This window comes from Sardina pilchardus, chromosome 20 (genome assembly GCF_963854185.1).
Source record: "Sardina pilchardus chromosome 20, fSarPil1.1, whole genome shotgun sequence".
Classification (NCBI taxonomy): Eukaryota; Metazoa; Chordata; class Actinopteri; order Clupeiformes; family Clupeidae; genus Sardina; species Sardina pilchardus.
Window position 1 is genome coordinate 10,383,946 of NC_085013.1, and position 21,312 is coordinate 10,405,257.

At 43.4% G+C, this 21,312-nt stretch overlaps 2 protein-coding genes across 5 annotated transcripts; one reads left to right on the plus strand and one right to left on the minus strand.

Moving 5' to 3' along the window:
* Positions 1-296: 296 nt before the first annotated feature.
* slc18b1 (solute carrier family 18 member B1) lies at positions 297-6,405 on the plus strand. Of its 4 annotated transcripts, none has more exons than XM_062523069.1 (14): positions 297-519; positions 1,224-1,345; positions 1,821-1,916; positions 2,000-2,073; positions 2,523-2,670; positions 2,777-2,933; positions 3,056-3,192; positions 3,477-3,578; positions 4,348-4,439; positions 4,660-4,755; positions 4,927-5,001; positions 5,174-5,267; positions 5,366-5,412; positions 6,080-6,405. In XM_062523069.1, the coding sequence occupies exons 1-14, from the start codon at positions 492-494 to the stop codon at positions 6,147-6,149; spliced, it is 1,338 nt and encodes a 445-aa protein (XP_062379053.1). In that variant the 5' UTR covers positions 297-491; the 3' UTR covers positions 6,150-6,405. The 4 variants fall into 4 exon arrangements, with proteins under 4 accessions (XP_062379053.1, XP_062379054.1, XP_062379055.1 ...); XM_062523070.1 differs by having other exon boundaries at positions 1,278-1,345; XM_062523071.1 differs by lacking the exons at positions 5,174-5,267; positions 5,366-5,412; positions 6,080-6,405 and having other exon boundaries at positions 4,901-5,000.
* On the minus strand, positions 6,341-21,272 carry ahi1 (Abelson helper integration site 1). The gene is made up of 27 exons (XM_062523068.1): positions 21,162-21,272; positions 20,414-20,507; positions 19,885-19,994; positions 19,152-19,699; positions 16,807-16,928; positions 16,339-16,525; positions 15,369-15,561; positions 15,002-15,097; positions 14,715-14,900; positions 14,414-14,566; positions 13,942-14,074; positions 13,576-13,699; positions 13,079-13,308; positions 12,332-12,438; positions 11,958-12,076; positions 11,403-11,533; positions 10,946-11,086; positions 10,296-10,468; positions 10,146-10,191; positions 9,926-9,963; positions 9,379-9,496; positions 8,993-9,051; positions 8,776-8,841; positions 8,477-8,639; positions 8,179-8,270; positions 7,844-7,923; positions 6,341-7,579 (listed from the first exon to the last, which is right to left on the minus strand). The coding sequence occupies exons 2-27, from the start codon at positions 20,421-20,423 to the stop codon at positions 7,405-7,407; spliced, it is 3,600 nt and encodes a 1,199-aa protein (XP_062379052.1). The 5' UTR covers positions 20,424-20,507; positions 21,162-21,272; the 3' UTR covers positions 6,341-7,404.
* Positions 21,273-21,312: the final 40 nt, after the last annotated feature.

Here is a 21,312-nt window from a genome sequence, read left to right on the forward strand (position 1 = left end):
CAAAATCACTTTGCTTATTAATTTTATCCAAAGAAAGATGTGTAATTTTTTAGGCTGGGTCAACCCTGCCAGACCTGCCGGGGAATTTTAATTTCTTAAAAGATTGAACTCAGTTTGGTGATAGCCAGACTAATAAGTAACAAGAGGTCCGTCCGACATAGCCTAAACAAGTTCCCAAGTTTTGGACAGAAGGGGAAGCTACTACCACCCTTTGCTACCACTCAGTGGTCAATTTTCACCTCTCCCTCTGGGCCGAAGTGGGCGGGCAGACAACTGTGAGAGGTGGGTGTAGTCAACATTGAAGAGGCGTGTGCGAAAGTTTCTTACGGGTAGATCTGTGGGACATGGAACTGTGCATTATAGATAATAGAAATCTTCAGCAGTGGGATAGACCTACGGTGTAATCGACTTGGACTATTACATTTTCACGCATAGGCCTACAGCAGGTGTAGGCCTATTCTGCCATCTATGAACTTTCAAACCTAAAACATATGGACTCCAACGATGTTACGTTGACAGGTTTGTGGTTCAAATGTCGAAAATGTATTGATTGTATATGGTCATTTTGAGTTTGTTGTTTGTAAGAATGTATCCAGTCTTATTGATCGGCCCTCTCAAAAGTTTCAATGTCTCCATTGACCGTCTTCGCCTGGATAAAGTTGCAAAAAAGAGAAAATGTTGATTGCCCCTCTTGATGAAAATGAACATGAAACTCAAGGACGTTGGAAGTATTTTCTGATAGGATCGGGTTTCTCCACCGGGGAAACGTTTCATTTCTGACCACTAATCACACCACTTTAGCGCATGCAGTTTTCGGGAAAACGCAGCGCACGTCTTCTGTCTGACTTAAACGCCTACCTACAACAGGCTATTACCTCGGTCACTGCTTGACACTAGCCTACCCCATGGAGAAATATCGCTTTCTGATGTAACTTGGCGTTCATTGACAATGTTATTAAGGATACTGAAATGTGACATTGCGCAATTTGTTATAGACTTGATATAAAAGTAGGCTGCCTACAAGTGGTAGGCTAAAATGCATAACAGTTCAATTCATGGGTTTCATCTGGTCCCTTTCCACAGGTGTATACAATCAAGCACCTAGATTATGAAGGCAGACTGCATGGTGCTTGATTAATACACCTGGAAAAAGGGACCTGATGAAACCCATGAATAGACCGAGCAGCCTACATGTAGCGTTCAACTCTGTTTTCATTCTGCAGGCGGTGGCCAGCCCAGTCAACGGCTGTCCCGTCAACAAATACTCACCATGATAGCAATGTCATCTATCAACTTCAGCTCCATGATATGTTACTCTGTATTAGCTCCATTTTTCCCAAATGAGGTAGGCTCACTCAAGTTTTACATTTAAAAATCAGCATATTGTTTTTAATTGAAGAATATTTCATTGCCATCAACTGGTAAACATTTAAGGTCAGTAGGTCATTGCTGGTAAGTCTTTGGTCAGAAAGAATTGAGGGAACCACTTGTCTGAGACTTGTCCATGTTGGTTAAAAACTCCAACAACAAGGTCTCTCTCAGGCCTAATTTACAGTTACAAGTGCCCATGGGCATAGTCAGTCACAGACACACGCCACGTCTCCAGATGACAGAATATCAGTCAGATGTTTACTCCCTCTGTCCCTACTACAGGCAAACTGTTAAATGTTTCATGTGTCTTAGCTGAAAGCAATGCATTATATGTATGTTGTTATTTTTAGTGAATGTATACATGAATACCTGAGATAGTAATGAATTAAAATGTTATATGCATATTCTCTTGTCTCTTGTCAACTTGATTGTTTGTTTCTTCTCCAAAGGCAAAAAAGAAGGGTGTGAGTCAAACAGTGATTGGTCTTATATTTGGATGGTATGCCTTATGTGTCCTGGTGGGATCATTGCTATTGGGTAAATATGTAAGTTCGTCCTCAGTGAGTGTCTCACAGTTTGCAGACCCAGCACTCTACTGGCTGTAACAGCCATTCTGTTTTATTTCCAGATTGTGCAGATTGGGGCAAAGCTGATGATCATTTTGGGAATATTCGTTTCGGCTGTGTGTACTATTCTCTTTGGGTAAGTTTGGGTCTCAGCAACCTTTGTATCCCAAATAGAATGAGGTGATTTGTGTGAAAGAGAATGGAAGTACAGTAGTTACAATGTAATCTACCTCTTGTTAAATCATGCTTTGAGCTTTTAACATTCATTCCAACCCTCTGGAACTGGAATCTGAGAATTAACGAAACAGCAGACCTGTCCTGTCTATTTCACACAAAACCCCAGGCAGAAATGACAACACGAAATGGCAGACAAATAAACGTGGGAACACTGGTGGTCCATGTATGTCCCTTAGATCACTCAATAAACATATGGGCCACTGTGATAAACAACCATCCAAAGAAGCAGTATGCTTGCCTTATGACTGACTACATGCCAAGCATTCTCATGCAATAATGAAGACTAATAGTCTGTTTGGGTTGCTGGTTTGCCGTCACAACACTGGATCCTTTGCCTTTCTCTTGTAGCCTGCTGGACAGAGCCGCTGCTGGGACACCGTTCATCGTTCTATGCTTTGTCATTCGGTCAGTGAATGCTGTTGGCTTTGCTGCTGCCATGACGGCGTCGTTCGCCATCTTGGCTAAAGTGTTCCCCAACAATATAGCTACTGTCTTGGTGAGTTGACGCTGCTTCCTCAGAGTTCTCCTGGTATTCCTGACCTATATCCCAGGAGACGTTGTTTTTAAGAGATCGTTTCCTGAAGTCTATTCCAATTGTCCAGGGTTGCATGGAAATATTCACTGGCCTTGGTCTCATCTTGGGACCCCCGATAGGTGGATGGCTGTATCAGGCATTTGGTTATGAAATCCCATTTATAGTGCTGGGAGGTCTGCTATTCCTGATGGTTCCATTCAACATCTGGCTCTTACCCAGTCAAGGTACACTTCCGCATCAACAGTTTTTTAATCAGTCCTGCATTGTAGATATCATGCATGCAGAGTCACACTCCTCATTTGTGGCTTTGATGAAGAGCAAGCTGACACAAGAATTACCCTCTCAGATGCAGATCCATCCAGTGACTCCTTCTTCAGGCTGTGCACCATCCTGAAGATCCCCATCATCTGCTTCGTGGTTCTCACCCTCAGCTCTGGTCTCGGCTTCCTGGATGCTACTCTGTCATTATTTGCTATTGATAAGGTCAGGGGGCAACCTGTGCGATGTTAATGACATGGGGTTATGCTGATGTTTGTGTATTATGTCAATCTGTGGTGTTTAATGTTATGTGAACTGCTGGCAACTTTATAAAATCCTCATTTCACAGGAATAACACTGTACTTGATTGACCTGCCGTGTTGTGTATACTGTAGAGTTGTTGTGTGTGATACTGAACTGAGTGAGTTGTGATGAGCTTGAAGGCGCTGTAACATTTGACCATGTGTGTGAGATGGTGGTGAATACTGTATGTTTGCGTGTGTCTTAAGTTCTCCATGACTCCTGGCACGGTGGGGCTGCTGATGATTGGTCTTTCTCTCCCTTATGGCGCTGCCTCTCCCATTTTTGGCCTGCTCAGTGATAAGTACCCGGTAACTATAGCAACTCCAACTCTTCCACCTACACACAGATGCTGACATCACTGCTCTTATAATAGCGTGCGGTGATTAGTGTACGTCAAATGGCTGAATGAGAAGAAATGTTGAGGAAAGTTTTGATTTTTAAATGTCTTAAAACTAGTTATTAGTTTTGATTGGTAAAAGTAAGCTTCACAACAGTCTTGAGAAATGGGCCCTTTCAGTTTGTAGTCAATTTGAATTTGAATTGTAATCACTGTTATAGTCAAACGTAGAATAGAGGGACTAGTAGATGGTTAAGATGGTTAGAGACCACTGAAGCAGAGAACACAGACCCCTGTATGGAAAATGCTTAATAGGTAACAGGAATTTAGGGCACAGGCTAGATTAGAGGCAAATGCTTAAAGAGCTTTCATCATACTTACCTTCAGAAAAGATTATGTTTAATCTCAGCAAAAAAAGCCATTACTTTTGATAGATGATGGAGAGGATTTGTAACCTTTTTACAAAACATAAAATTTATTCTCCATTCCGCATGCTTTATCCTCTTAGTATGGTCGCGTGTCGCACTTACTGTACAAACTTTCATCTTCTGCTTTTTGACTACAGTATGTGCATTTGAACTGATGTTTGATGCTGCTTGTATGGAGAGGGGTAGGGACTTAGAAGGAACTGAATTTGTATGCCATTTGTATCGACTGTCGTACCTCTTTCAGAAATAACTAAATTATATAATGTCAGATTAAAGGTGTTACTTGTTAAATTGTAATGTGCTTTGTTCCAGTCTGCACGGAAATGGATGATGGTGATGGGAGGAATGACAACAGCAGTAGGTTTCTGTCTGCTGGGACCAATCCCAGTCATTGGGGTCAGTAGGTGAGTTTGGGTGTAAAATCAATTCCTTGATGCAGAAGGTTCTTACTGTCGACCATCAAAGCATGCTACTACTTTATGGTAAACTGTACTACTTTCGTAGGCTTGTTTTGAGGAAATTACCGCTGGCTCTGGATTATCCCTAATCTAACCGAGTTACTGAGCCAATTCCTGGATCAAATGTGATCTGATGGGTTGTAAAAATGTCTTCCTCTCCCAACAGTCAACTCTGGCTGACCGTTTTGATGCTGGTTGTCATCGGGTTTTCTCTGTGCATGACCGCCATCCCCACTTTTGCGGAGATGCTCATATGTGCACAGTAAGTCTGTCAGCCCATTCATCAAGCCTCATCAATCTCCATTCATCCTTTTAACACTAGCTCTATACATAACTGACCAGTACCAATAGGCATACGTTCATATGACTAACCATTAACACTAACATTGATGATCTATGCATAGCAGCGGTTTCTGTTGTGTTTGTGTGACAGCGAGAATGGCTTTGAGGAGGGGCTCAGCACACTAGGACTAGTGTCAGGACTCTTCTCTGCCGTTTGGTCATGTGGGTACGTTGTATCCTCTTTACAATAACTGAGGTCATCTGATGCAAGGGAACCAAAGCACCTAGTTCAGCAGTTAAACCTGGTTAACCCACTGAGGTTATCTGAATGGAAGTTATAAGAAGAAACACTTTATAATGTCATACGGTGCTAATTTCTCTTTGTGTGTGGATCTTAGAATGTTTGTGGGACCAACACTAGGCAGCTACATCACACAAAAGTCAAATTTTGAATATGCTTCAGCTTGTCAAGGAGGACTTGCCTTCTTCGCAGTAAGTTCCAGCATCGTCTAATCACATGTCTTACCATCACACAAAAAACATGTGTGGGTCTCAAAGAATCTCTCTGAGCTTTGTGTTTCTTTCTACAGGCCACCCTTCTAGGCATCTACTCACTCTACGAGCGCCATAAAAAGAGGTATGACATTTCCTTCCACAACTCACATGATCAATCAGCTGTCAGCAGATACAGTCCTACCTCATGTGACCTGCTTAGGTTGATCAATTTAGGTAATGTTTTAAGAGCATTTTGACAAATGCAAAGGAACATGCCTTCATTTCTGTAGGCAATTAATCGTTGACTGTAGATGCTCACAGTAAAACGTGTGTTGAATAAAAAAAAAAACTATCTAATACAAAACGTAAAGGCCCTCTAAAGAGTTTCCAAAACCACGTCAATGCCACAAAAACTCTCTGCTGTATCTACAGTATATTGTATCTGAGTTATCTTAATACTTTGTTCCAATAGATGCTTATTTAGGTTATTTAATATTGCGCTTCCCAACTATAGGGGGGTCCTGAAAGTGTATCTTCTTTAGTGCTGCTTTAAAATACCACAACTAACGTGTGACCAATGATCAGCATCATGCCAATTAGAAAACTCTGGGGGGGGGGGGGGGGGGGGAGTGAATTCACATGAGTTTGTAGAGAGGCTGTGGTTGGTGATCGAGGTCTTTCAAAATAAGATTACTGTGCGTGCCGCAAAATCATTCTTGTATCATAGCAACAAGCAAAGGTAGAGAAATTGGTTGGTATTCATTAAACCATAAACTATAGCAACTGATCCATTTTTCTCCATCCATCAGGTCTATCAGGCCCACAGAGACCCCACCTGATGACCGAACGCCTCTCCTTTCTTCCCCTCATCCCTCATGACCGGCTATAAATGCCCGTCCACATCCTGCTCTTGGAATTTCATAGTGCCTATAGGAGCAGCTGAGCTGAGCTGAGCGGAGCTAGCTATGTAAACTTTGCACCATATCAGATACTATTTAATCCAAGAGCCTCTAAATTATGTAATATCTAATATAAATAATAATGTGCACTACTTGTTGTAATTTTGTTTTTATTTTTTACATTTCTCGTGTTTGAGTCTGAGAAAAGTCTGTAAAATTAAATCAATTTATGGCTATTTTCTTTCCTTTTCTGATTTGATTCTTGTCCCTTATTTTCCCCATTATTTCTCACTTCCATTTTCAGATCACAACAACTATGTTGTTTATTTTGTAATATTCCGCATATGTTATGGCTTCAATCTCAGATGACACAATTGTGAGCTTTACCCCTCTGAATGCAAGGATAAATCTGTATGAAGCTAACACATCTTCAAACCAGGATAAGTGATAGACCAACAAGACATTACTTAAAACGTTTTAGTGTAAAGTCTTTGACTGAATGATAAAACAAAATCACACATATTTTGTGCACGTTGACATGGTAAACCATAAACATAGTTTTAAAGAACTTATATGTATTCACATATAAATCGTATTGAACACTGGCACGGACACTTACAGAAACACAACCTATGAAATCGGAATGCAAGAATAAAGCATCTCTTGGCAACACTACTCATAAAATCTTAATTAGGTACAAAAATACATTCAATTTAAATGGTCCAAACCCGTAAGTAAGCACACTCGTAGCCATGTAACCTGGGGGCTCTGCCCTTTGGTTGGAATGATGTACTGTGATATGATGACCCTCAACCATATATTAGACAGCGCCACCCAGAGGACTCATACTGCCGTCACCCTGCTGAACACTGGTAGTGTTTCTGAGCAACCTGTGGTACCGTTAACTGCTTGCGTTAAGCTGTTCTTTCTAGTATCTACTTGACACCTACTTTTAAGTGTTACAATAACTGTCTTCCATCTTAAAACCTGCTTACTGGCCTGCAGGTTTGTAAATAAAGCTAGGTTGTTGTTTTTTTTTTTTTTTAAAAACAATGTTTACCTACAATTCATAGTAGTGTGCAATGACTACAAGCTTCAATGCTTCAGAAAAAAAAGCTGTGCAGCATATAATATAAAAAATATTGCAGTCAATATCAGTTTTGGATATAGTCCTGAGAAGGAGGATATGTTTTTAAAAGCATAGTGTGAAGCAAACGCCATCCTCACTTGTCACCTTATTCTCGCCCCGTCTCTGTGGAGTTGGGGTCTGGTTCAAAAGCTTCATTGGCCTTCCCTAGAGGGGGGAGGGGCCTCCTCCTACGGCTTCCTGTCCGAGGCCCCTCAGAATCAGAGGAGGCCGTGATGGCCTCCCGCCTTTTCACCTTCTTCTTCATCTTCTTGCCTTTAATTCTGCAATGAACAAATCAGCACATGCCATTTGTACGTTAAGCCAGATGTATACACCGTATCTTGAACAGAATAACATCTGTACATTTTTTCCACATTATCAGATTTATACACATCCACACTTTCAACAACAAAAAATGTCTCATTCTCCCCAACGCAGCCAGGTCAGATGTGACACATAAAAAAAATCTTGACTCAGACTGATCTGCAACACATTTACAGACCAAGATTAGACAAACACACCAGTGGCGGTTCATGCACACTCACCTGCTTGTGGACTGCTCAGGCTCTGTGTCTTGCTCCGACAAGATCTTCAGCTCACCGGTTCCACTGATGGCTGCGGACATCTGCAAATGGGAGACGAGACACAATAACATTAATGCAGTGGATCTTGTCATCACATGCTTGAGTGAAGCCATCTAGGCCATCAAGTCAGACAGCCAACATTAGACCCCAAAGTTACTTCACGGCCATTTCTGTTATGCTGCAGGATAATATATTACGTACACTGATAATTGTCAAACAGGACAAATGGTCCTACAGTTCAGGGTGTCAAAACCAACTGCAGTGACTCAGCCACAGTTGGTTGTGGTGTGCTTTACCCTCGTAGGTGTTGCTCTCTCTGACAGCGTCCCCTCCTGGTGAGACATGGGCTCTGCATTGATGGCCTGTGACATCTCCTCATCAAAACTCTCTGGGAGGAAAAGAGGAGAGAGACAGAAAGGGAGGTGCAGAAGACAGAGCGAGAGATACAGACAGACAGATGCAGAAGAGAGAAGACACAACCAGCGGTTTATCCCCAGGAATTTGAGTCACAATAATTATTTACCCACTGAATACAGTGTACAGAGTGTTATTCGATTGTCTCCACTGAATATTGCAACAGTGGCAGGGACTCACTCTCGTCCACCACGTAGGTGGCAGGGAAGTAACCCTGATGCCCGCTGGCCAGCTGGCCAAACCACCAGCTGTCGTTGTCTTTGTACAGCACGCCGATGACATCGCCCCGCCGCACGGTCAGCTCATCGGAGCGGTTGGCCGTGTAGTCATACAGGGACACGACCTACAGGGGGGGACAGAGAGGAGGAGTAGCTCTGTGAGGGCAGGATCATGGTCCACACGCAGTAGGGAGGAAGGAGCAGCATGTGGTTTAACTGAGCTGAGGTGCCAAACTAGATGGAAGTAGATGGAAGACAAACCGTTTGATGGACAGGCACATCTGCGTCTACTGACACATTTGATGAGTCAGGAAACCCAGGGCTCCCCTGAGGGAAAAAAAAGACAGCTCATTCACTCGGTTCCCTGTGCCTAGGCCAGATCGTTTTTTGCACACGAACATTGCACAACATCAACCGCATTCATTCAGGAGTCTCATTTAAAGCATTGCATTCAGATGGGCTGAGACGCTGAACTCACCCTCATGATCATCAGGGAAGGGCTGAGTCTCCGAGACTGGCCCACTGGACTGAACCCTCCTGCAAGCAGCATAAAAGACTCTTGCGTGATCAAGTCCCTCAACATTATACAAAGAGTAAACTGTTGTCTACCATCTCCTATCTCAAACAAATACATGTACACACACAAGCTTACGCAGGCTTATGCGTGTGTGTGTGTGTGTGTGTTTGTGTGTGTGTGTGTGTGTGTGTGTGTGTGTGTGTGTGTGTGTGTGTGTGTGTGTGTGTGTGTGTGTGTGTGTGTGTGTGTGTGTGTGTGTGTGTGTGTGTGTGGGTGTGTGTGTGTGTGTGTGTGTGTGTGTGTGTGTGTGTGTGTGCGTGCGCGTGAGACCAGTCAGTGGAACATACGGCATTGAGTGGCAGCGGCTGCCTGCGGGAGTAGTTGAGCGGCCAGTGGGGCAGAGATGTGCAGCTGGGAGTGTGGAGAGAGGAGAGCAGGAGGAGGCAGGGATGCACTCAGACCCACCTGCAGCACAGAGTGGGAGAGAGAGAGAGAGCTCAGATACCCAACACACACACAGGCCTTTTCCACCAACAGACAACCGGCTATGCTCTGTTTCACACTCCAGATGTTGAACCAACAAGAGCATTTCGACCAAAACATCAATTGCTTTTGAACTGGATAGCGGCAAAGTTCAAAGAAGTCTGAATGCAACCTGTTCAGAAAAAAATTCTGTTGGTCGAAAAACACAAACAGTCCAGTATTTTTTCTTCAGGGGGAATATTAAGGGGAAAAAAAGCTTCTAAAGGGGCTTTCCTTCACGAAACCAAGGCAAGCACTCTGCCCAAAAGAGTGGAGGGATTACAACAGATGGCCTTTGAAGTCCTATAATCTGACATTCCAGTGCACAAGCTGTGCAGCATTTGAAAGGAACACGGTGATGGTGACACCTGCCTCTTGGGTGTGACTTCTTCCAATGTGGGACAGCCCTCCTGCAGGGAGGAAATGAGCAAACATGAGGAAAGATTCATAATAGCTGAAGGTAACAGAGGATACACATTTGAATAATTTCCTTCAATAACTAAATCACCTAACAAACGTATACTAGCTTGACATAAGCATTGTCCCTGACTTTGGATGTTATGTTTTTAATATGTTCAAACGTTTTCAATACCTTGATTATAGCCAAAGTCTGCTCCGGTTGTGTTTCGATATGGCTCCTAGAATAAATAGATGAGATGAGAAAACAGGGAAGTAATTATAAGAACTATAGTGGGCTAATCATAATAACACAGAGTTATAAACAGAGCTGACACAGTCATACCCGCACAGAGTCCAGTTGCGCTTGGAGGCGCTGCAGTTTAAGGGATACTCGTGCGGCGCTGGCAAAGCGGTCCATGGCCGAGGCGTTGGGGTCCTGGAAGGTCACCGGGGTCTGCGTGTCCGTCGTGCCCGTTCTGGTCAGGGCCTTCATGTTCTCCACCTCCAACTGCGCCACTACACGAAACCGCAAAACACACAAAAGATTCTCGCCACCTTAGAACCACAGCATCACAAATCATCAAAGCATCATTATACTTGGCAAAACTGCACTTCACATCACATGCACTGAAGCTAAACTGAGTGGTGAGTAAAGTTACACTAAGCAGTTTGGCTCTACACTCTAAAACTGTTCAAATTGTCATAAATTGGTTGCGGACCTGCTTTTACAGTAGTACACTACTCACAAAAACCCGCCACTATTCGTCACTATAACCTACTGTATACAGGTGAACTTAAAGTGACCTTCTCTAAACTTTTGAATGTGCATGTCCAACAGTTCAGTTCAACAGTACTTTCTGTACTGAAACATTACATTTCACCCGAAAGCCAGATATCCCTATTTTTTTGTGAGTAGTGTATATGTAATATGTGCTGTGTGCTACATTCTCAGCATGCACAGTGGGTGGGTGGTACTGTGTGTTTAGCTCTTACCTTTATGGTCATAAAGGTACAGGTGGATGGGTTGGCTTTGGCCATACGCACAGAAGGCCACCATGTTCTCAAAAGGGTGAAAAACAGCCGTCCTCAAAGCAGTGGGGTAACACAGCTCAGAATACACCGCCACTTGATCCCCTACACACACACACACACACACACACACACACACACACACACACACAAACAAATGTTTACATACTTCATGTCCGATTGTTTTAGATGTCTGTAACACGTGCTACTGTATGACTGGTTAATGTTATGAACACAACAATTGTATATAAAGAATATAAGGAATGTTTTTTAAAAAAAACTAGCATAGGATAATGCAGCAATAACATTACAACATAGCATAGCATAGTGCAGGTGTGTTCTCTCTGCACTCTGTTGTGTACCAATAAATGCTGTGTGTGTATTGAGTGCTGTGGGAGTTGTGTTTGGTGTGCCAGCTCACCGGTCTCAGCGTTCCACACGTAGGCCAGGCCGTCCTCGCTCCCCGAGAAGATGAAGCTGCCGCAGGGCGTCAGGGTGCTCTGGATCCTCTCCCGGTAGTTTGAGGCACCAGTGAACTTCTTCACAGCCAGTCTGACGAGCACAAGACATACAGTAAATGAATTTATACCAGCTACATTCATCGGGTCCAGTCGAATCATATTACAGACTCGTAGACTATAAATTAGGTTAAGTGGCTAAATTAGGTTTGGTGGAAATAAGCCAGTCTAATCTCACAAGCAGTGATTACTATTCAGCAGCAAATGAGGAGACAGTTTTGAGCAAAAGATTTTACTACGAATATTTTACATGTAGAGAAATTATCTGAATGAATGAATGAATGAATGAATGAATGAATGAATGAACGAACGAACGAACGAACGAACGAACGAACGAACGAACGAACGAATGAATGAATGAATGAATGAATGAATGAATTAACAAAATAGACATATGGAGAGACAAGCCTGATAGCCTAAGCCTACATGAATTATGTGTGCCACAAATGTATACATACAATCTCAAATCCATGATGCGGATGGTGCTGTCTTTGGCTTGAATCAGAAGGCGGCGCCCATTGGGATGCACTTCCAAACAGTTGATGGGAACTCCTTCCAGGTCAGGCTCTTTTATCTCCTAGAACAGAGAGACAACATTGCATCATCATCACTGAACCAGAGCAAGTGTTGACCTTGTAGCTGCTACACACGCACACCTCTGATTCTACCTTACCACTATCCACCATAAATGACTTTGCCCAAACCCTTTGGACCTAACCACAGAGGCACCTGTTGGCATCTAGCTTCTGATTGAAATCTAAAGCAGGGATATCCAGTGACAGAAGTGCATGCCACTCAATCACAGTAGCTGCTTTAATAGAAACAGACTCACCCTCTCAATCTTCCAGAAGCGAGTTGGATTATGGCTGGATGCGCCATCCACGCTTGCATTCCACTCTATGATGACGCCTGCATTGTCCCCAGAGAACATTCGGCCCCCTGAAACATCCAAAGATATCAATCATATAATGCGTCCTTGCTTTGCCAAGAGCAATAAGCTCCCCATATTGGAAATGAGGCAGAGGGAGAAGAAATGCATACAAGCAATGTTTTTTTTTTTTAAATCAAGGGATTAAAAAAATGTACGACTGTATCTTTCACAAACTAAAAGTGATTAATCAATGGCTGATGTGCATCTGTAAACAAAGACCGCTGAGCAAATGGTAACAATATAGAGAGAACATACAAAGCCCTTGGGCAACATACTGTATGACAGTGTTTTTCAACCTTTTTTGAGCCAAGGCACACTTTTTTCATTGAAAAAATCCCGAGGCACACCACCAGCCGAAAATGTTAAATAAAATGAAATTTTATGGAAAATGGAATTAAATACAAATCTGTAGCCCGCATTAATGATATCAAGTCATTCTTGTCAAAGTGTCTTGAATAGGAATCAAATGAACACAAAGAAAATGATTTCTATTCACTCTTTTTTAGACCACTTAGGTGAAATTGGATAATTTCCCACGGCACACCTAACAATGTGTCACGGCACACTAGTGTGCCACGGCACAGTGGTTGAAAAACACTGCTGTATGACACAGAGAGCTGATAAGAAAAGCATTTAGCAACCCTGTACCTTCTTGGTCAAAACACAGGGCGTTGACAAAGGCATTGTGGCCCTCACACTCCTTCAGGAGATGGCCGTTGACATCGTGCACGTCCACGTCCCAAACCCTGAGCAGGCAGTCAAAGCCACCCGTCACCACCAGCTGCTGTGCGGAGGGGTGGAACTGGGCGCAGTACAGGAAGCACGGGTGGGGCAAGATCTTCTGAGCCACACTCTGGAGCCTCTCGACATCCCACATCCTGAAACAGAGACAGGCGATTGGCTGAGGATAAGGGAGAGAGCGCTGCTGATTGGCTCAGCTCAAGCTCTTGGGGTCATGACCCCTTAAGAAGGTCATGTTTACGGTAGAGCATGATCACAACAGGTAAACAACAAGGGCTGCCAGCACTGTCTGCGGGCCAATAATCTGGCTTTAAGCACTCTTTACTCAGGCGAGCTCAGACAGTGTTTTGCATCACTGTACTGTAATATAAATAATCTTGGAGTAGATGTTAGCAGCACCATACCTCACTGTTCCGTCGGAGGACGTAGACAGCAGATAGCAGTCGTCTTTAGACCACCACAGATCATACACAAGGCTCAAGTGGCCATTGAAGGAAGTCAGCACTTTGCCGGAGGGAATCTCATAGACTGAAGGACACACATAACAATGTTGGTTAGTCATCCTAATCAACAGCAATTTAGAAAATTAAGCAGAAACAATATGGCACTTTTAAAACTGGCTCCTCATTACTGAAAACAGCATGGGCTCTGGACTGTGTACAGCCCTAATGTTTGCATTCCAAAAATAGCTTAAAAGCTGCTTTTCCTTGTGCACCTTAGAAAACGACCTGCCAACCAAACTACACCTCAGTAGTCCTCCTCCTCCTCACCTATGACGGGGAAGGCATCTCGGTCAGCGCAGGCGGCCGCCAGCATGAGGCCGTGGTGGGAGAAGCGCAGCATAAAGCAGCCCATCTGCCCCCCTCGGAACGCCAGCATGGGCTTGTTGGGGATCCGGCACACCTGCACGAGCACACAGCACACTCAGAACAACAATGCCACAACTGCAATGGAAATCTGTGAGAACTGTGGGGGTTCATAGAGATCTCATGCGGACTTAACACCCCCAAACTATAGGCAATAGAACTATATTACAAATACAGGGTGGCTTGTTGAGTACATGCTTGAATTCAGCTGCTCCAGTAAAGGAAGTAGACAAACTTTACTGTTGCCATTATCATTCTACAAATATCAAATGTACATCCCTCACCCTACATGTGAAATCAGTTTCTAAAATAAGGATTGAGATTACAGTACAGGATTTAAGCATTTGGCGCTGTAATGCTTGAGATGATAGAATACCTGTCCGGGGAGGCGATTCCACTTGATAATGTTGTGTTTGCCGTCCAGCAGCTTGTCATTAGTTCGCCGTGTGATCTCACTCTGCAGCTCACTGTAAGAGGTGCTGGCCCGCTCCTGCTGTAGGGCCATCATGGAGCGGATGCTGGGGTCCACCTGTGGGATAACACACACACACACACACACACACACATACACACACACACACACACACACAATCAATTTATCCCACTGAGTTCAGAAGCATTCTACAGAGTTTGTCTATGTGTGTAATGTCCATTTCTCAAAACTCTGCATTACGCACATGGTCAGGGAGCTTGAGGCCCTTGACGGTGATGTAGAGGGTGGAGGCGTATCTGGTCCTGGGGAACTTCCTCCACCACTCCACCACTTCGATGGTGTTGGGCATCTTCTTGGCCCTGGGGGGCACGCTGTAGAGCTGCAGTCTCAGCCTGCTGTCCGTGTTCAGCACTCCATTCGTTCCTACCAGCTGGGGGAGAACGGGAGGTTCAGTGGAATCCACCAATGAGATTGCTGTTCACTTTTCTGGATAAATGTACAACAGTCATAAAAAGGCACCGTGATAATTACCTTGAGAAAGGCCCAAGCTATTTTCCTAAACCCTTGTTCGTGCCGATCAGCGTTGGCATGAGTTCTCGCTTCTTCCATACTCATGAAATCCAGGATCTAAAAACAGAGTTGACAGACTATCACAGGGGAATACACACTTTGTCTGCAAAAGAATGATATATCCCATTCCCTTCCCGTGACTCTTCTGGTGTGAATTCCTGACTTATAGGGGCAGCTTTGGGAAAATCTGGTTAATCACTCCCTGATCAATGACAAAAGAAACTGTGTGATTTATTGATCGATTGATCGATTGATGATTACAGTCAGTGTACTGTCAATCCTCAGTTAATGGCCATGAGCTGTTCACCTCAACGGATTTCAAACTCACCTCGAAAAACAGAATGACCCTTGGTGCGTCGTGCTCTTCCTGCAAGAGATAGCCGAATCGCTCGTTGAAGATGATCTGTTCCTCCCACTCTGGCACGGTGGACTTGCGCTTCTTAAAGTCGAAGGGCTGAGTCATGATGGGCAGGATGTGGTCCACACTGTCACGCTCATAGAAGGAGGAGACCGGCCGGTTACTGTGGAGAGGGGAGAGGGGAAACATCACAGATTTGACTACAGTACAGTACATGAGTGCACTATTGCACTGTAGTTGACCAGCATAAAAAGATAATGCCTTTATGATAACCTTATCTACAAACAGGAAAGTGCTGCAATCTAACGTGGAGTCTTTTTAGCCTCTCTTCACCCTGGGGGTGTTGCACAGCAAACACATTGATACAGGCTAAAATGTTTTTTTTAGCCTATCACCCAAAATAATAGAAAAAAGCAGACACTGATAGTGAAAGTGAAAGAATCTTAAATCCAAGCAACTGTGACAACAATAAACAGTAACAACATATACAGGAGCATCTCAAAAATTAGAATATCATGGAAAAATTCAATTGTTTCTGTAGCCCATTACAAAAAGTGAAACTGTCATATAATCTAGATTCATTACTCATATAGTGAAATATTTAAAGCTTTTTTTCTGTTTCAATATTGATTATTATGGTTTGCAGTTCATGGAAATAAAAAAAAAGAATCTCAAAATATTACAAATAAAGAATGTATAATACGGAAATAACAGATCAGCGAATTAAGTCAAAATACGACTTTTCCACGCTATTAAAAGTTTTTGAGATGCACCTGTATTATGTTCAGATAAAAGCTACAGATTTTAAACACCGCCAAATAGCATTTCTCAATGCTTATAAACAAGTTAGTACACAAGTTAGTGCCATTGGGTTATTCCAGCAAATGAATAGTGTCACAAACAGTGCCACTGATCAAAATCTCAGAACAAAGAGACTTACGCATCCTCCTTCTTCACATACTGGAACGTTCTGTCGTCCACCACATGGACCTTCACCATGGGATGAGACACCAGCAGGTCTGTCTTCAGCCGGTCAGAGCGGTGGATATAGACGCCCAACACCAGGCTGTCATCAAACACGTGACGCACGGGGAGATCAATCTCAGTCTGGCTCTCTTCAGTCAGTACTGCCAAGAGAAAAAAGCACCCTCAGTCTGTCACTCTCATCTGGACAGGAAGATTAAAACAGAGACAAGCGGGGTGACACAGGACCTCTTCAGTTATGCAATAAGTATCTATGGACAGAGAGGTGAGGACTGCTGCATAGCTCTGCTGCACGTGCAACGGGACTTGTCTTCATGAGGAACCAGATGCTTTTGCTACTACTGTCTTTTATCCTCAACAAATAACTTCATTCCCTTGAAACAGCATTTTTTGGTTCTCTACGCATTTTCCCAAAATAATTTACCTTCCCTTTTCTTCTTCTTTTTCTTGCCTTTGGACTTGTGTGATTCTATGTCAATCTCTGTAACCTCCTCCTGGTCCCACTGCCCAGGCCTCCTGTTCTCCTGGGCATCCTCCTGAAGGGCACTGTTCTCAGGAGAATCAGACGTGTGTTAGCGCAACGTTCTGCAGAATATTCAATAGTATAGCATTCAGCTTATCAAAGGTCTGCTGTTTTGTCAAGTGAAACAAAGTTCAGGTGTTTATCTGTTTTTCATATCACCCTATACCATCCAATTTAATTTGTAAGCCAAATAGTTGCTAAGAAAAATATATCCCTACATCAAAAAGTGGAAAACTCCAGCTTTGTTTTTCTTTTAAGGGAAATTAATACCTGATAAAAACACAAACTCCCTAAGCAATGCAGATGTCACTACTAGTGATGCTCCGATCGATCGGCCGCCGATCATGATCGGCCGATATTGGCTAAAAATGGCTTGATGGTGAAGCTCAAAAGCGCCGATCAAAAAAGCCGATCATGTGACCTACTGTAAATTACTTGCGTGACATCTTTTCACCTGCAGGCGCAGCGCACAGGCACACAACAGCCTAGAGTAGAGAGGAGCTTGCAGTGGCAAACATGAGTAGGCTAAAGGTTCAGTGTAAAATTAACCATATGCAATGTATGTCGTGCTGAAATCCCTCGAGGTGGAAGCCAAAGACGTTTTAACACCACTGACGGACAACTGAATATGTCGGGTAGCCTATGAGAAACTAAACCAGCCAACTTCCCCATCCTTCAATCAGCCGACTGTAGGCCTACTAACTATAGGGATGATAAGATGGAAAGGCATTACGTTCAGAATTAATTTGCCTCCTCGAACAACCTGTATTTCGTTGTGGAGGATAAAGCCCAGTTACGATTTTGCAAATATCTGTAGCCTAAAAGATTTTTGAAAGACAGTCAGACTCTCACATCTAAAGACAAATCATAGAGTTTTAAGTCACAAACTAGTCACAGACTATGCAGACATGCGATAATATCAGACATGTTTGATATTGTTGTAACGGCAGAATTAGAAAAAGACTCCGACTGGCTTACAACCGCTAATTAACACCTTACATTAAACGAGTACACGGGAGCGCGCCGCACCATGATTTCTGTCCCGACTTTGGATATTTATTCATCGACTGTGAAAACATGGCAATATCGCGCAATGTAAGTCGGCCCTAACCTGCCTTGATCCACGATATTACCCCGCAGGCATAAAATACTAGCCTAATGTGTATCTCCCCGCGTTACCAAACAGTAGCCCATTGACAAGCTGAAGAATAGGCATATTAGCTTCCCAAGCGCAGACGCCTGTCCAATGTCCCTGCTAGCTTAACAGCGCACTTTATTGACTCAAACTGGTGGCATTTAACGGCATGTTTCAGTCATGGGGGATTCCAAGATAAAAAAGACTTGCAATTTATTGCTTACAGTAGCTTACATTATTTCTTTTTTGGGGGATTTGGAACAGAGAAAAGGCCATAGTTTTGCACTTTGAGGCAGTAGGTTTTGATGTAACACGTTTTTCATTTAATGTAGTCAGTCTATTTAGAAGCTATACTTTTCAAGTAGCCTAGGCAATGTAATTTGGTCCCATCCCATTTAGGTGATCTGTGTGTTGGTCTGCCTGACCCCCTCCTTGTATGAAATCATTTTATGTCTCGCTGCATATTTGGAAAAGATGGCCAAAGTTATTTCATTTTCTAAATACAAATCGATAAATTGTGGTTCTTCAACATCTTGACTAGCCTATAGGCCTACTGTAAGATTTATGCCACTTACATTAATTCATAGTTAGTTTAATTTCTACAAATGATGCAAACTCTGCTAGACTATTGTTAAAAGACTCTCATTCCCCTGCCATTCTGTGATCGGCAGTGATCGGCAATCGGCCGATCATGATTTTGATGATCGGTAATCGGTGATCGGCCCCAAAAATGCTGATCGGAGCATCTCTAGTCACTACTTATGATTTACCAGTGACATTCACATTCTTAACACATTAAACTGCTGTATTGCATATTCCCACTTCTCTCCCTGCTCCACATCTGATTTATGTCGCTATGTAGTTATAATAGCATTGCACAACGACGTCAGCGGTACTCATTTGCTCAAGCAAAATTAACAAATTCAATCAAGTGTTATAGAACACAGATGAATAACAGTGTGCATGGTCCCTCTCTGTAGCAAAGGGAGAAAGCAGCCTCTCTACCCAGCCTTGAACCCAACGCTGTGACTGATATTTGGCACTGCTGCAGGGGCCGCAGGATTTTTATCCCAGACACTTGGGCTCAAGGCCGGGTAGTCCCTTATCTCACCTTATCTCTCCCTCTGTGGACTTGAGTTGCTTCTTCTTCTTCCTCTTCTTGCCCACCTCGTTGTTGAGCACACCTGCTCTGGCGCTGAAGCTGGGGCCGGCCGCTCCTCCGAGTTCCTCCAGCTGCTGCTGGTACTCCTGTAGGAGGTCATCGTCTGCATCCACTCCTCCTCTCGCCTCCTCGTCCTCTCCTCCTTTGGTCCTCCCTTTCTTCCCCCGTTTGCCTTTCCCTCTACCACCCTCGTCATACTCCTGAACTGGACTGACCTCTGACCTGTTGGCGCTCCAGTCATCCTGGACGCTGACCCTGGCTACGTCATGGCTGGGAGGCACTGGCAAGTTTCTCTTGTTCTTCTTCTTGACTCTGGTGAGGAGAGACTCGTTGGGGGCGGCGCCATTGACGTTGGCCTTCTCGGTCACCTCCCATTCCCGCCGTTTGTTCTTGGTGAAACGAGGGCTGCCCTTCGCTGGGTCGAAGGTGTTATGGAGGATGGTCTCATGGTCCTCTGTGCCTTTGGCCAAATCAAGGTTTTTCTTAAAGGTTTCAAGCTGAGAGGTAAACACAATGAGGGGATCCATCAACAAAACAGTCATACTCATGGAGGCTTTGTACAGGGGATGAAGCTACATAATTTCTGGATGTATACTGATCTATGACTCTATGGTAGAAGAGAGGGGTGTTAGGAATATATACTGAAAACGATATTTACCATCTTAACAAAATAAAAACATACCACAATATTTTCCTGAGGCTCATCGGGTTTCTTTTTCACCTTCTTCCTCACCACGGGAACAACGTCATACCTCCTGAACACTTCATCAATCCTAGTTTTCACCTCAAGCTCTAAAGTGGACAAAAAAAAAACGATTTTCAACAATATAATAGACATGCCAGACAGAACATCAGATCCATATCTCAAAAAGCTCAACCAAAGGGTCACACTGTTTTAGGGGCAGAAAATGCTGAGAACAGATTTTTAGGAGATTAGACTCAGAAAGTTGTAGCTGGAAGGTAAAACTCATAGGTTTAATGCTGATGACTTTGGAGGGAATGCAATCAATGGTCGTCCATGTTGCTCTTGGGTACTACCAGGTCCGCTGACATTGTAAAGCAAAAGCAGGGGCCAAGACCTCAGGCAATGATTTCTGACTCACATCAGCTTTGGGCAGATATACTTTGCCACTAAATAATTCCAGGTCCCAAAATTTCCCTTCGCATCGCACTAGGGTACATTTTACATGACATGTGATGTTAGTACTTACCAACTGGCATTCTCGAAGACAAGGCCAACCATACTGCACCAAAATCCAAGAATCTTCACCACCATAGATATTTTCGAGTAGGCTACAGTATGTCCTGCAATTGTAGCAAGAGATCGTACAGTAAACGTGTTTAGCTACAAATGGACATACTAACTTGAGTGTAATAACTGCATATCTGTTCCAGGTACGAGGTACCATTAACGTTATTTTACAGACCAAGTAACTTTATGACTGAGTAACAAGCCAGTTATACCGCCCAACATAACCAAGAGATCACATACACCACTTACAGTCGACATAACTGTTACCCAGAAAATAGCTGTATAAAGAAGCCATGGCTGAGTAACGTTGGAGTTTAGTCTTCACGTTGTCTTGCATTCGTCAAATAGTTTAGAAGCCTTCGTTGTACGTCATTGGTTTAACAGGGATAACCAACTTTACTGTTAGCGTTTCTCAATACTCTCCACTTTATTAATACGGCATATTGCAACATACATTTCGTATTATGTTTCAGATTTTAGCGAACAGTACGGTTAACCACCTTGGATAACAAAGTAACACCTAGAGGAGTGCTGCTGCTAGCTAGCCAGTGTCTTGCAAATTAGCTATCCTAACTGTGGCTAGGATAGCTAAATTAGGATAAGTAGCTTACCGCTAACTAGTGAGGAAAACATATCAGTTTATACACACCGCAGATAAGTTCATGGAAGATATCAGATATACTGGACGTTGGGTAAGTAAAACATACCTGAGAATATGAGTGACTAATCCGGCAAAGACCCTGTTAGCTTCTACCAAGCTAGCTATGTGGCAGTAATAACAACGCCAAGTTGGACCGTTGCGATGGTTTCACTCAAACAACATCAGCGAGATCTTGCCAGCATGTAGCACAACTCGAC